Consider the following 14,782-nt stretch of genomic DNA (forward strand, 5'->3'; position numbering starts at 1 on the left):
CTATTGTCATTCGTCAAGACTGCCACACTCACTTACATTATCACCTCTGGATTCCCATATGCGTTTGACTTTGAAACATTTGACAATGTCTTTTCCACTGTAGATAAGGCTGCAGACAATGCCTTCAGGTAACTTTTTGCTTCTGTTGTATTATTTCCCTAGAGTATATTTCTGAAAACAGTCTTAATGGGCATAAATATATTTTAACTCTTGCCATGTTGTAGTCCATTTGGTATGTCTGTTGGGGCACACTCCTCTCGTCTGCAAATAGCTGTCCTTGGCACACTCTCCCGCAGGGGAAGCAAGCAAAGTCCAGCTGAGCTGGGCCACTCAGACCCTCTCTCCTAGAAATTTGCTAATTGGATTTAAAGATAAAGAAAAATAACGTGTAAAAGTGGGCTGATGGCTTACACTGAAGAAAGGTCAATGTCGGCAGTGGCGGGTGTGTTTGGCCAAATATTTATGGAAAAGGAAAGAAAACCAGTTTCTCAAGAAACTACAGAATAACAGAGAGAGAGAGAGACAGAGACAGAGACAAGAGAGTAGGGGGGAGAGTCAGACGGACTAAGCAGGGAGTCAGGTCACTGAAAGCAGAGGTCAGAGGTCAGAGGTAAGGTGTGAATTCCTCTGTCTAGTTCCTAGTGGGGTTCTGGCTCCTGCTACTGTAGTTTCTCGGATTCTGGAAGATACCCCGTGTCTGTCCAATACACTTTATTTTCTTACGCTGGACGCAAGCGGTTTCTGTAGGCCCCAATCCGGCCGTCAGGTTCTTGAGGGCCACTTGCTGTCCTCTGGGTCCACAGCCGTGTCCCCACCTGGCGGCGCTGGCACATGGCAGGTGCCGAGACGTCTGCGGGACGGGTGGATGAGTCTGAAGTCAGACGACCCCCTTCCACCCACCGAACGTGGGTGCGTGACCCTGCCTAGGCGGCGCCCCGCGGAGGCCCCGACTCCCGGCGGGGACCCATCCCGTCGTGCTCCTCCTCCTCCCCGGCCGCCGCCCCTCGATTTCCCCGCGGGTCCTCCCCGGGGGTCTCTGCTCCGCGCCCCTCCCGGAGGCCTCCCGCCCGCCCTGCTGGAAGCGCCGCCTGCTCGCTCTGCTCCAGTCCTCTTCGCGGCGACAAAAGAGGATCCCAGCAGAGGCTTATTTTGTTGCCTGTCTCCTCCACTTAGAAAGTTCACGAGTACAAACCTTTCGCTCACCGCTCTGCAGCCTAAACGAGGTCTGACACAGGGTTGGTGCTCCAGCCAGCGAACATTTACTGAGCGCATACTGTGTGCCACGATTCCCTAACGTACCTAATGTGTGCTGGAAGGAGCAAGGGAAGAGCGACCAGCGACGCTGGGGAGGGCTGGTTGCGATTTTTATTTTTATTTTTTTGTTTTGTTTTTTGAGGAAGATCAGCCCTGAGCTAATATCTGCTGCCAATCCTCCTCTTTTTGCTGAAGAAGACTGGGCCTGAGCTAACATCCATGCCCATCTTCCTCTACTTTATATGTGGGACGCCTACCACAGCATGGCGTCCCAATTGGTGCCACGTCCGCACCCGGATCCGAGCCCGCGAAACCCGGGGCCGCTGAAGCGGTATGTTGGAACTTAACCGCTGCGCCACCGGGCCGGCCCCTGTATAGAACTTTCCGTAAGCCTGAGAATATTTGCTGTGCATTTTAACTCACCTTCACTATTTTAAAGTTAATAACGGATTTTAAGTTTTAATCCACACACTGTCACTCTTTGGGCATGGAAGCCCAAACACAACGCAACAGGACAATTCATCTATTCACTCCTGAAAATTACAAAAAGGAGACCAACCCATTTCATGGCATCTCTGCGTCACTTCCGCGAGGACTCATCAATCCGCGTCTCTGCCTTGGCCACTTCGACTCGTGTCTGACCCTTTCTTTACTCATGATTTATTGCTTTGAGTTACTCCTTTTGCCAGATTTATAAACTTAACAGTTCTTTCTTTTTATAATACCTATTTTGTACACTAGACAGCAAATTTATTATCTATGAGTTGTTACTTCAAAAATTACATCAATGCAAAGTGATTGCCTTTTAGCCTCCGTAGCCAAGAGATTTATTTTTTTGGAGGGGATGATATGAGGTCACAGGATAATATATATAATCACTGATTACAGAATGAGAAGGAGCAAGCTGACAGTTCCGGAGAACAGAAGCCAAGGGAGACTTCTGCCTCTTGCTAATCATGTACAAGCTGGTCCCCTGCTGTCTGCTTCTCACGGCATTCTTGAATCCTCTCTCATCTCGTCCTGTCCGGGACTCCAGGGCAGAGCCCCTGCTGCTCTCAGGTGAGGTGACTCTCTTTCTTTACGTTAGTCTTGAAAGAATCTTCGAGGGTCTTAAATGCAAGGTTAGAGATAAGAATGGGAAATCTTGCTTAAAGGATCCTGGTAAATTAAGAGTCTCAGCTATGAAAAGAACACTAGAGGATCCTTACAGCACATTTCAGATTCAGTCATGGTATGGTTTTTCTCTTCCTAAAATATAAGAGAAGGGTAGCATTGCTTACTTCATGTCACTTCTATAATTCAAACTTTGGTTTTGGTCAGCTTTTCTTTTTTCAATTTTAAAAACTGCACTAAATTTAAGACATCATTACTTTTAGTTCTTATTTTAAATAAACTGGTTGAATGTAGAATTTGGTTGTTCCAATTATAGATTTAAATTATTATCTTATATTAAATTAAAAAGTAATCATCTGACATATGTTATATGAAACAAAAATGCTTATTAAAATATAAAAAAGTGAGAAGCTGGAGCTAGAGTGTCATAGATTTCCAAGTACATTTTATCTTTTCCTTGATTTATGTTTCACTAAGTTCGAGTCTAGGGTGAATTTTTAAGAAGTGCATCAGTCAAACAGATACTTATTTTGCTATTACTATTGCCTCTTAATTTAGTTTAAGAAGTTGAAAAGATTGATGCTCGGATTAAGGCTCCACAAACATTTTAAGTGGATTTTGGGTACTTTTAGACATTTTTTTAAAATAAAGAAAGAAACTCTCCTAAGCCACTGATTTGGTATTTTCTGGTTTCTGATAACTGTCAAGCTCTGTAGTCATTCACTCACCATCGGCAACTTCCAGAGCCACTGAGCTCATAAATGGCAGTCATCTTAATGGTCAAAACATTAAGGCATTAACTTTATTGAATCTCTGCCATTTAAAAAAGAATGGAGAGAAGCACAATATAAAATCAAGAACAAATATTTAGATATTACTGTCATCTTCCATATCGTTATCATTTAGAAAAACTTAGATGAATTGAATGCAGCATCCCACTCAGAATGGAGCTTGCCTTAGTTTTTGCCTGAATTTTTTCTCATTTATTTCCCCATATATGATCCTTCATGACATAAATATTCACATGTGGCCAAATTTTATAGATTTACGTTAATATTCAGAAATACTGCGAATGTGCTCTCATTGTCTTCCGGTCAAGGTGTGGCTAAGTATCTGTAAGTCCTCAGCATGCTGGTGTTAGGACTGCTGGAGGCTCCCATCTAAACACAGTAGCACTGGCCGAGAGAGCCATCCCGGTGCCCGTCTCCACCTGCCACACCTTACAGGCACTTTCCTTACACCTTACACTCTAGCATACACACCTTACTCACACTTTCCATACATCTTGTATGCCATTAAGCTGACTGAATTTCACATGGGAAATGTTACTGTCAAGTTCTTTGAAGAGTATTTTAAAGTTGACTCTTTTCTAATGATAATTGCATCTAAATCTTGAAGGCCAGAGATAAGAGGTGATGCCATCCTATTTGCTTTATAGGAAGAACGTAAACAATTGTGTCTTTTAGAAAACTACTCCCTTCGTTTTCCTCTCACTCCGATTTTATCACCCAAATACCTAAGAGCAAAAGGCAGTAGGCAGCGGCAGAGAAACCGAAACCAGGAAGAATCACTTTGGGAACGGAGAAGTTTTTTAAGCGATCCCGGGGCTCAGCTCTGTCCTCTTATTCGAGGCAGTGAGCAGCTGGGCAAGGTCACGGGGGCAGCAAAGTCGGAATCAGACCCGCTCCTCTTGATTTTCTGGTCTGCTGGCTTGCAAACTGGACTGTAGCATCTCCACTCCTCTGTTAAAATACCACTGATGGCAAATCACAAACTCAGCATCTCAAGTTCTTTTAGTATCATCTCCCTGTCCCTGGTACCCCCCAGAAGACAGCAGGGAGCCGAAGTAACTGAAGTCTGAACTGAGTTACTAACATTACTACCCTGTGTAGCACCTGGTGAAGATGCAAGATCAACTCTGGATGAACTGGAAAGAGAGTTCCTGAGGCAGGTGCTGCCAGAGATGTCAGGTGCAGAGGGAGGTGACGGCCCCAGGAAAGCAGGTAAAACAATTCTTGTGTTGATAGGTGTCTGATTTTATCAGTATGTAATTTGCTCCTTTTTTTTTTTAAGATTTTATTTTTCCCCCGAAGCCCCCCGGTACATAGTTGTGTATTTTTAGTTGTGGGTCCTGGAATTTGCTCTTTATTCTCATCTATTAGATGAAGTAAAACCCTATTCTGGAATATAACTATGGGCTAAATAAGTAAATTGACTAGGCACCACTCTCCCCTCCTGGCACAGACCCCCTCTGTGATCCTGTTTTCTTGTTCTCAGCACCTCCTTGCGAGCATCGTGCTCCACTTGGCACCTCACGTATTCTTTTTCTAATGGACTTTTATTTTGTGGGGAAGGAAGGTATTATTCCAGTTTCTAATAAGTGCAATTTTAAATCCTGGTTTTCCACTTATTAAAACCTTAAGCAAATTACTTAATCTTTCTGTACCTCAGTTTCTTAAACAGTAAAAAGAAATGATGAACATACCCACCTCAAAGGGTTGAGAAGAGTCAACAAGAAAATGCAAATAAAATGTTCAGCACAGTCGTATACAAAGAATTCAATAAAATGTCAGCTTCTAATAGTTTTTCCATGACTGCATTCCTCCAAGCATCGATACAAATTCTCAGGACGCTCTGGAAACAAAAATAGAGCCTTTGAATAGCCATTGTTTAATAGGAAGCTCCTTTGTTCTATTTTTGATAAACTACTGAACTGCTAACGGACTGAGGAACAGGCAGTGCCCTCTGAATTCGCTAGGTGAGAAAGAACGAGGCTGCTGCCTGTCTTCCTTCAAATAAATATCGCTGCAGTGTGGCAAAAGGAGGACCAGAAACTAGACGTGACTTAGGAGCACTCTATTTTGTGTGTTTTAAATAAAACAAGCATAGAATAGAAACAACAGATCTGATGATGAATGGTTGCAAAATATTGTTTTGCAGATCCCAGTACCAACATTGTTAAAGCACAAGGACGCGTGGGAAAGGTAAGTGACTCCATGTGTGACGGCCAGGTTAAAAAAGGGGAACATTCCAACCTTGACTGTAGAGGACCCTAAAGTCATGGACCAGATGAGTGTTCTTTTGTTTTTTTTAAAGATTGGCACCTGAGCTAACAACTGTTGCCAATCTTCTTTTTTTCCTTCTGTTTTTTTCTCCCCAAATCCCCGCAGTGCATAGTTGTATATTTTAGTTGTGGGTCCTTCTAGTTGTGGTATGTGGGATGCTGTCTCAACATGCCCTAATGAGCAGCACCACATCCGTGCCCAGGATTCGAACCAGTGAATCCCTGGGCCGCCGAAGCGGAGCACGCAAACTTAACCACTCGGCCCCAGGGCTGGCCCCTAGATGAGTGTTCTTGGTGGAAATCACACCTTAAAATCATTGCCCAGTCAGTGTTATTTCAAATCATTAATTTTTCCAAATTTTGAAATGTGAATACATGTAAAATGTGAATAATATAAGAACTTATCTGGTGCCTGTTTTGGATCAATTATTATAACAAGTTTAAGAGAATTAAAAATAGGCGAGTTCCCTGTTCTAAAGGTTGTCATCCACGTGTGCTGCTCATGCCTCATCTCCGTGTGTGGTCCAAGGACCAGCAGCACTGCTATTGCTGGGAAGCTTGTGAGAAACGCAGAAGCTCAGACCCTACCCCCCAGCACCTACTGAATCAAAAACCGCATTTTACCAAGATCCTCAAGTGACTCATACGCACATTACTGTTGGAAAAGCTCTGCAATATAACATCCAAGTGGAAGAATGACATGCTTAAAGCATTGAAATGGAGTATGTGCAGTGGAGAGGGGGCCAGGTGGAAAACCACCGCAGGTGCAGTGGGAAGTCTGTGCTGGGGAATGATGACTGATAACTTCAAACGGTCAGACATGGTGTACGAGTAACAGAGCATTTCCTTAAATGCTATAAGGAAAATCTGTATTCGAGCGTTATCAACCCCCCAGACTCTAAAGCAGTGTTTCCTGTGGGGGTTTCTGGGGACACCAGTGCCATGAGCCAGTCTATGGGGTGGCACTGTGTTCTAGCCCCTCTCCGGTTCTGGCAATTCCTCGTGTACACTGCACGTTAAAGCCTGCAGGAAATCATGTGGTAAACTTGTAGCTGAGCATTTCTCCCAAACATTTTGACTTTTTGACATTTTGACTTTTCTCCCAAACATTTGATGTCTTTTTTGGTGTAGTACCCATTAATATCCTCGCAAAAATACACTCTGGAGACACTCAATCCTGCAGACGGCATACCCCATCAGAGTCCCAAGTGGGGTAAACCACCCAGAAGAGGATGGTGTGGCTTCTGCATGTGACTAGTTAAAAGTTATCATTCAGATGTTTATATTCTTCTGAATAGGATTATAGTTAAAGACTCTAAAATCATAAAGGTGATTAGTAGGATTTGCTCATGAAATTCTAGAATAGAAAGAAAACTAAGGGTCCACGCTTAAAGAACTTCAAGACAAATAAAAGACGTATTTTACACAGAAGATGATAAATGTACAGAACATGTTACTGACAGATTATTTAAATAGAAATAGGCCAGTGAGGGTTTAGGAAAATTCATGGCAATTGTAGGGCTAAACAGACTGGATGGCCCTCCAGTCGGGCACAGGAGCCCTTCAGCACCTCCACCCTGGGCTCTCACTGCAGCTTCATCCCAGAGAACAAGAGCGGACACTCTGTAAAGGTTCTACATCTTGACTACAGTTCCTTTTCCGTGTAGGACTCTTACTTCATCGGTAACCTCTCTGTCTTCTTGTGTGGACTGTTTTAGTTTCAGGCCTTTTCTGGACAAGATCCTAACGTCTTACTGAGTCATCTTTTGGCCAGAATCAGGAAACAACATAAGAAACGTGGACCACCCCCTGAATGCTTCTGGAAATACTGTGTCTGAAGTAAAAGCAACATCTGCCAGCCAACTCAAAAGCAACCATCTTAGGAGATTAAAAATAAAAATGCTTGATTGAAAGCTGCATAGAAGAGAAACTAGGCAAACTATGCTCAGCTCATAATTATTTGGAAAATAAATTCTCTATGTTTTGCAAATATCATGAGTGGTTATTTTACTCATAAACATATCCTGAAAATCTATAATTTTTCTTTTCATCAATTTATTCTTAAAGAAGTCTCTGGAAATTTAAAAGTAAAGCCAATAAATGAACAGAAGCAAATACTAAGAGGAAAAAGTGGTAAAAGCAAAATTTAGTTAACATAGTTTAACTATAAATCATTTAAATAAACTACATCATCTTAGCTATCATGTGCACTCAATCCTTAAAAATGACAATACACGTTGTTACTTTAAAAAAAAAAATTAGAGAGTGACATCAGCATCATGGCGGAGTGAACTTTCCCAGGACTCTCTCCCCTCCAACATACAACAAAAAGGAGCAACCATATTCCAACAGAAAATACCCTAACAGCACAAAAATCCTCGGAAAGATACACAGCCACACAATGGAGGGCGGAGAGGCTGGAGCCCCCCCTCGGAGGAGCTGGAATGGGGTGAGAGAGATCCTTGCTCCCTCCCCTAAAGACTGTGGTCCCTGCTGCAGGGGGCAGGTTCCATGAGGGAAGGAGTGGGGCAGGGGCCATGCATCCATTGGATCACCAAGGATGGCCTAGCGCTCTTGCAGCCTAAAGGGAAGCCCTCTAACAGGGTGAAAGCTTTCGTGTGGTGTGACCTCATCAAGCCAAGACCCCAGGAGACCAGATAGAGACAGCTGATCAGGAAATCCAGAGGGCATGCAGGAGAAACCGCCCCTCCCCTGACCTATGCCTCGCCAGGCCATCTCGGCTGAAGGCGGAGGGCTCAGAATACGTGGCTCTCAACCCCTACCCAGTGGCGATAGGCTGTAACTGCAACTGAATAATATGAGAATGAGAAAGACCCGACCTTCCAACAGCAGGCACTTGGTCAAATCTCCAGACCAGAGAGAAAACGACAAGTACCCAGAACTCAGTCCTGAGGACAGAAATATGTAAACTAAATGACAATGAATTCAAAATAGCTATCATCAAAAAAAGATCTGTATCTTAGCTTGGAAAAATCTCTAAAGTGAAGGATGGCTAATGATGAGGGCCTGGAACATCCTACATTTTCCTGAGTTTCTGACGGGGCATGCTCACATGCTCAGATCCCCTCCCTTAGCTGACCACAGTATTGAACACCCAAGAACTTTAATCTCTTAACAGTGAAACATGTTTCATCTTAGTTCCTGTGAGCTCAAGGATCACAGTTCATTTATACCAGAAAAATACCCTCATAATCTGTTTCTTGTATTGAGAAGAAATCTGAGGTGAGATTTAAGATTGTGGAATGAAAGAAATAGCCTGGTTTGTTAATTTTTAAAAACCACTTATGTGTGTGTACATACTAACACATTCTCTTAATACACCTATATAAATGTAGCATATACACACATATACGATATATAGTGTGCACTCCTGAGAGCTCTGTGTACCCTCCGGTGCAGAGCCATGCATGAGGGAGTGCTGAATTTCTACTGAGAAACTTGAGCTTCCCTACTCAGCTCTGCCTTCAACCACAACACCACTTAGGAGGACTGAAGTCTCAGATCTGCATAAAAAAGCCACATGACTGGGAGTGTCTTGTCAACAACTATCAAAAATCTCCGACACAGCACACGTTTGGTCAATCTTTCACTCTCATTTAAGACATCAAGAACAAATCTATAGGGAAAGACGTTTTAAACTCGAAGAATGGATGCGTAACCTCAGAAACGCGGACACTAAGTACAGCTGTGGCAACACTGTGGCGTATACCTCTCACTGTTGAAATTAAACCAATACTAGTCCTCTAACACAGAACGTCCCCACCCTGAACCTACACCAGAAGGTTAAGGTGGAACGCCGCTGCAGTCTAATTCTAACATCCCTTCCTTGTTTTAGCGATGTAGCCAAGTATTCTCACAGACGGGGCTCTCGAGTCAGTTACGTTCCAACCCCTGCTCCCACCGCACATATCTGAGTCCTCCCTCCACCTCAGCGTCCTTCTCTGCACAACAAGGAGAACAGCGATGCTGGCTGCCCGGGTTCTCGAGAGCGCTAAATGAAGCAACTTGGGGGCACTAGGGTTGTGTCCATCAATAAACATGTAGCTTCTTTTTCTTCTTGGTATTGTTATTGTTGTTTTGTTATAGAAAGATGCAAACTGTTTGAAAGGTGTAACATTGTAAAAGCCCTGTTGGCTTCAGGATCTTGTTCCATATTTAATTTTGAGACTTTGTTGCTGCCAGTTACACAGACTTTGTGAAACACAGCTTCACTCTACAGAATCAGAAAGAGTAATTTTGATAACTGAATTTTACAAATTAGGCATTAAAATTAGTACTGAAAATATGTACATATGTTCAGGACCCAATAAATTCTTCACAAAGTGCTGGAGTGAGGATTCAGTATAAGATGATGAATTTGAAAATGCCAGTATCTTCCACACAGGAGGAGCTTGGGCACATTTGACAAGGCAACACAAGGTGCCACTGAGAAAACCAGTAATAATCTGAGCACCTTTCAATATATCCTAACAAACATGTCTAGATGATAGAAAACACGTATTCAGAGCAAAGGTTTGTCGACACAATGCAGGCAAATTTGTCAAGTTTTACATATACAGTTTATTTATTGTTTTTCCTTAAAAAAGACACCCGATTAAAATATTAATAACCATTAAAAACAAGTAAATTCGCACAATTATAAATTCAGTTGAAACAAAATTTCAATTTGGATTAAATTTACCTTGTGAATTATAACGAAGTTTCACTTAATTGCAAAATGATTCAATTCATATAGCTTTTGTTTTTCATAAATCCTAACCTCATATCCCAGAAAATACAGCCTTTGGGTAACATTTATGTAAACACTGAAGCCAATAATATACATTTTTATTATCAATTTCTATCGTCATTAATACAAAAAGTTAATAAACTCGAACAGCGAAGTTTACAATCAGGTGGGGCCCCGTGGGGGCGGCCGCGTCACTGCTGACTTCCTCTGGTCACTGTCAGCAGCAGGAGCATTGCGTCCAACCTCCAAACACACCAACGATCTACTTACCAACACATGAGAGTCATAAACAGCTTTACAGGCCTGCCTACAACAAGCACCAGTTTCAAATCAAGCCTAGTATAACATACACTCCATAAGATGTGTACTAAGGCAAAGAAACAAACAAATTTAGAAAAGACAAATATCCAGAAAGAATGGAAAAGAAACATTATTGGAGAATATGAGGCTTAAAATATGCCAACGGGAATGCAGAATGACCCTTTGATAGCTGTATGTCATTTCTGATTTACAGAAATTAAAAACTTGATCACTACAGATAGTCACAATGATTACACTGATGGACAATATCCAGGCTGGTTAGTTCTTTAAAATCTGATTTTTCATCAAGGGCAAAAATACCACATGACTTGACCAACACAAGAAAAGCATCAGAAATCACTGAACAGTCAAGATGGAGGAGAATATGAGAGTTCTCCATTCACAAAACAGGAACATGTGCCTGGAACTGCTTAGTATTAGAAAATTCCAAGAAACGTCATAGGCAGCATCTGAAAATGGTTCAGAGAGAAAATGGTTCTTCAGAGAGAATCACTTTCCAGGAAACTGCTACTTCAGAAAGGAAATCTAAGCTACAGGGATTGAGAGTCAGGGGCCCACAGTCATCATGGATAAGAATGTCGATTCTCTTAATTATTATCAGAACGCATTTTTATAAAAAGCTATAAAACTTGCAAGGAGGAAGTGTTTCCTAAAACAAAACAAAAAAACAACAACAAAATAAAAATAAGTTAGTTTGTTGCATGTCATATAAAAGATAAAAGGTTACTGTAACCTTCCTTTTCTTCCATTCCTTTTTCTGATCTGCATGAGTGTGAACCGTGTCTGTCGTTCCCAGTTTGAGAAGGAATCTTCTCTACAGAAAGGGGAGCTGACTTCTCAAGTAAACACCTCCTCACTCTTGTTGGAAGCAGTGACCTGGGCAGACCCTGCCCCTGGGCTAGGGCTGCAGAGCTCCCAGGACCCTCTTCTCACTGCGCAGCCCTCACCACTCACCCTGCTCAGGGGCAGACAGAGGCCGTGCCCGTCAGCCCTCTGGCAGGGACGAAGAGGCCTCTTTCATGTAAATTGGTTGGAAAGAAAAAGTTAAATGCTAGTTTTGGCAAGACAACATTTAAACATATATGGATATAAGAACAATATTAATTTTTACATGACTTTTGAAACTTTTATAATCATTATTTTAAAAACAAAAACATTAAAAAGGGAAATACCGCTGGTTGAGTTAGATGGTCTTTTGTTTTAATATTACACATGCAAACGCTCATTTAAACTGTCCAAGGGATGAGCCCATTGCAAGGTGACTGACTTTTAAGGTAAGACTTTCAGAGTTTCAGTGGAAGGTGGAAAATCAAAGGGAAAGGCATCTACAATAATGAAGGTCCATATTCAACCCTAAGAACCAGGTGCGTCCAGTATACCAAAGGGCAATATATTTTAATATTGGTAAATATGAAAGTGACTTGTGTTGTGAGAAACCTGGACTGTCTGATCTTAAGCAAGGAGGGGCAGCATCCAGCTGTGCAAAGACCAGATGAAAGTACTAAGTTATGGAATCACTAGGAAAAGTGTATGGCCTGTGGGTGGGATTTCCTCAGGTACTTTACCGGGCAAAATGATTTATGCTACAACAGAACATAGTAAAGGAGGCTAAGGTTTGGGGCTCCTCACAAACATTTCTAAATATAATTTATTTTGGGTGATAATTCATTTTGCTGTACACACATACCTCTTTAGAGGCCATCTGATCTCTTTAAAAGACAGTTAAACTAGAAGAAGAGCCTAAATGACAGTTTTAATATACCGTGGACAAAGAGAGAAGCAGATTTTATATACGACATATGCTTCAAAAAAACGAGGTCTATTAAAAAGTCAAGAAGGAAAAACCTTAACATTCAATGACAACTTCATGGTCGCTTAAAAGTCAGGGGTTTAAAGAAATATACAAAGAAGTCTAGCTGTCCAGCAGGCCCTGGAAAGCATCTGCAGGTCCATCTCCATAGTCACTCAACTGGTGTCTTCTGACGCATCCTGACCACAGGATTCTGTAGCATCACCAAGTGACCCCTTGTTTGTGCAAGTGACACAGCCCTTCAAAAAAGGACAAGAGGAGGTAGGTTATTTGATGTAATGTCATCCGAAAAGTTTCAAGATCAATAAAATGCTGGCCCAGCAATCTGTGTCTTTTTACCCAACTTACTGATGTCTAAGAATATCCATTATTAGTTCATTCCTTATTATCAGAAGGTAAATGACAACAACTGTTCAAATACTTTTGTTTAAACTGTTTTGGGGTTCATTCTTCATATAATCTTGTACTCAAAAATCAGAAAAACAGTATTTTAAAAATGAAGACACTTAAGTAACCAGCCCAGCTCCTGCTTTTTGGAGAGACCACATCTAACTGTTGGTAAGTGTCAGGCATTTATTCTTTTCTTTAAAAACAGGGGTAGGGAGGATTCTAATGACTTGTTTACTCCATAAGTCTTAATATCACACTTTTTTAAATACCTAAATTTGTTCTCTTGTTGTAATTTTTAACTTCACACATCACCTCCCACATCTTGTGGGAATACAGACCTCATTACTAGTACAACTGTCAGAACCATCGGTACAGAGCCACCCACTGGGACCAGCGGTAAATCAAAGCTGCAGTGTTCAGGGTGTTCACATATGATCTCATCGAGAAGATCTCACAACATCAAGAACGCCTCTTGGGCTCCAAGTATGAACACTATCCCTGGTGTGAATCTTACATTTTGAGTTTTAACTCTTCTCAAATACCCATGCATATCTGAAATTCGAATCTCTTAGCCTCTCCTTTCCAGTCAATCATGGATCAAAGGAGGCCTCTTTACTCCTTATTGCCCCATAACCGTTCCAACTGGTGGAAAAAAAGAAAACACTTGGAGTCAAAACACCTGTATTCAAAATCTGATGAACTGTGTAACCTTATACAAACTACTTCCTATCTGTACACCTTACTGTGTTGTCTGTTTATTGGTAAAGCAGGGACAATCACACCTACCCCAGAAGTAACTGTGAGCATTAAAGTTTCAGTGGGATGATGCAACGTATACTGAGTGCCTACCACACTACCTGGTATGACATCTGTCAGGTGACAGCTGTTATGACTGTGCCTACCCGGATGTCTATGTCTTGAGGGACAGTCTGGCTCTGAACCCAGGAATGCACCTGGGCCAGCTCCTCCCTCTGTCCGTGAGAAAACTGCGGCTGCTGTCGCCTCATGCTTTCTAGCTTTGCTAGGTCTTCTTTCAGTACAATTTCTTTAACCCTGAAAACAAACAAACAAATAAAACCTTAATGGTCCTGAATAAGGCACAGGGTTCTTACTATGTCATCTAAGAATAGCACTTCTTTTTGGTTTGTAATATACTTTATATCTCGTGTTAATATATGACGTACGCATTAAAAAATAACTGAGTCATTTCTTTGTCAAGTTGGTAAAGCGAGACCTCTTTTTCTTAGTGGAAAACATCTGTAGAGTGTTTTAACGAGATACACAGAAGAAACAGATTTCCCTTAGTTCTTCCACTCTTTTAGAATGGGAAAAAAATCCAGAGCCTAATAAGAAAAGTTCTTTTACTCGTGTGCCATCTTGAAAGCCCTGCTTTCCTTGTTTTTTGGTCTCGTGATGCGTAAGGTTTCTTTAGTCTGGATCTGAGCTTGTGTGGCACTACCACCATAACCAGTGCCTTCAGAAGTCATTCACTGTTTGACTTCAAATGAATGAATCTGAAAATACATGTCTCTAAGGGTATGTATAAAAACATTTAGAAATCATTCTTAAGAAACCATGAAAAAGCTCAGATAAAAGTGGGTCTCCTAAGGCGCTCGCCTACCTTTCCGGTACCTGGTATGTCATCAGAACGCACTCAGGGGTTCGCTCTATCATTCTCCAGATGGACTCATCAGCTACAGCGGGAAGTGTTTCTTTTCTCTGAGAGCAATCCTGAGATTGCTGCCCATTTGGGGTGATTTCAGAAGAAAAATCACTCGTAGCAAAGTATATACTGCTGTCACTGCTTCCTATCAAAAATCAACAACAGTAACAATTTAGAAAATACCTGTTGGGGGCTGATTTGCCAAACTTGCCCTTATTCTCCAAAGGCTTTGGCAACTGGCTGACAGTTGTCATGGCCACCCAGCCCAGCCATCACCCCAGGTTAGTAACCAGACCCTTCCACCTCTTTGGTCTGCCCGAGAGCTCCTTCTCACTCTTCCTGAGCCGTTCATTCTCAAGGCCAGACCCTGTTCCTTATCATCACCCAGAACTACTCCATCTCCAAAGTCACCAACAT

At 42.0% G+C, this 14,782-nt stretch overlaps 2 protein-coding genes and 1 long non-coding RNA gene across 31 annotated transcripts in view; 1 reads left to right on the forward strand and 2 right to left on the reverse strand.

The window, feature by feature from the left end:
- Positions 1-2,052: 2,052 nt before the first annotated feature.
- LOC139082008 (uncharacterized) lies at positions 2,053-5,181 on the reverse strand. Its single transcript, XR_011537607.1, has 2 exons — positions 4,857-5,181; positions 2,053-2,363 (listed from the first exon to the last, which is right to left on the reverse strand). It is a non-coding gene; the product is annotated as an uncharacterized lncRNA (long non-coding RNA).
- Positions 2,147-7,421, forward strand: UTS2 (urotensin 2). Its single transcript, XM_008518000.2, has 4 exons — positions 2,147-2,313; positions 4,260-4,370; positions 5,308-5,351; positions 7,150-7,421. The coding sequence occupies exons 1-4, from the start codon at positions 2,211-2,213 to the stop codon at positions 7,267-7,269; spliced, it is 378 nt and encodes a 125-aa protein (XP_008516222.2). The 5' UTR covers positions 2,147-2,210; the 3' UTR covers positions 7,270-7,421.
- A 2,841-nt stretch (positions 7,422-10,262) lies between these two features.
- PER3 (period circadian regulator 3) overlaps positions 10,263-14,782 on the reverse strand; it is a 59,096-nt gene continuing 54,576 nt past the window's right edge. For 24 of the 29 annotated variants that reach the window (XM_070611009.1, XM_070611008.1, XM_070611010.1 and 21 more), the window contains 3 exons: positions 14,324-14,510; positions 13,605-13,755; positions 10,263-12,551 (listed from right to left, as the gene is read on the reverse strand). In XM_070611009.1, coding sequence (XP_070467110.1) covers positions 12,468-12,551; positions 13,605-13,755; positions 14,324-14,510 — 422 coding nt within the window. In that variant the 3' untranslated portion in view covers positions 10,263-12,467. Of the gene's footprint in view, positions 12,552-13,559; positions 13,756-14,323; positions 14,511-14,782 lie in introns of all 29 variants that reach the window. The other 5 variants (XM_070611002.1, XM_070611003.1, XM_070611001.1 and 2 more) reach the window with 2 other exon arrangements.

Source organism: Equus przewalskii, chromosome 2 (genome assembly GCF_037783145.1).
Source record: "Equus przewalskii isolate Varuska chromosome 2, EquPr2, whole genome shotgun sequence".
Taxonomy (NCBI): domain Eukaryota; kingdom Metazoa; phylum Chordata; class Mammalia; order Perissodactyla; family Equidae; genus Equus; species Equus przewalskii.

What these genes read in the sequence shown, in the direction of transcription:
- UTS2 (XM_008518000.2), top strand. Translation starts at nt 2,211, where the DNA reads ATGTACAAGCTGGTCCCCTGCTGTCTGCTTCTCACGGCATTCTTGAAT. An exon ending in TGACGGCCCCAGGAAAGCAG is followed by an intron (nt 4,371 to 5,307) that starts GTAAAACAATTC and finishes ATTGTTTTGCAG; the next exon opens with ATCCCAGTACCAACATTGTT. An exon ending in CACAAGGACGCGTGGGAAAG is followed by an intron (nt 5,352 to 7,149) that starts GTAAGTGACTCC and finishes GGACTGTTTTAG; the next exon opens with TTTCAGGCCTTTTCTGGACA.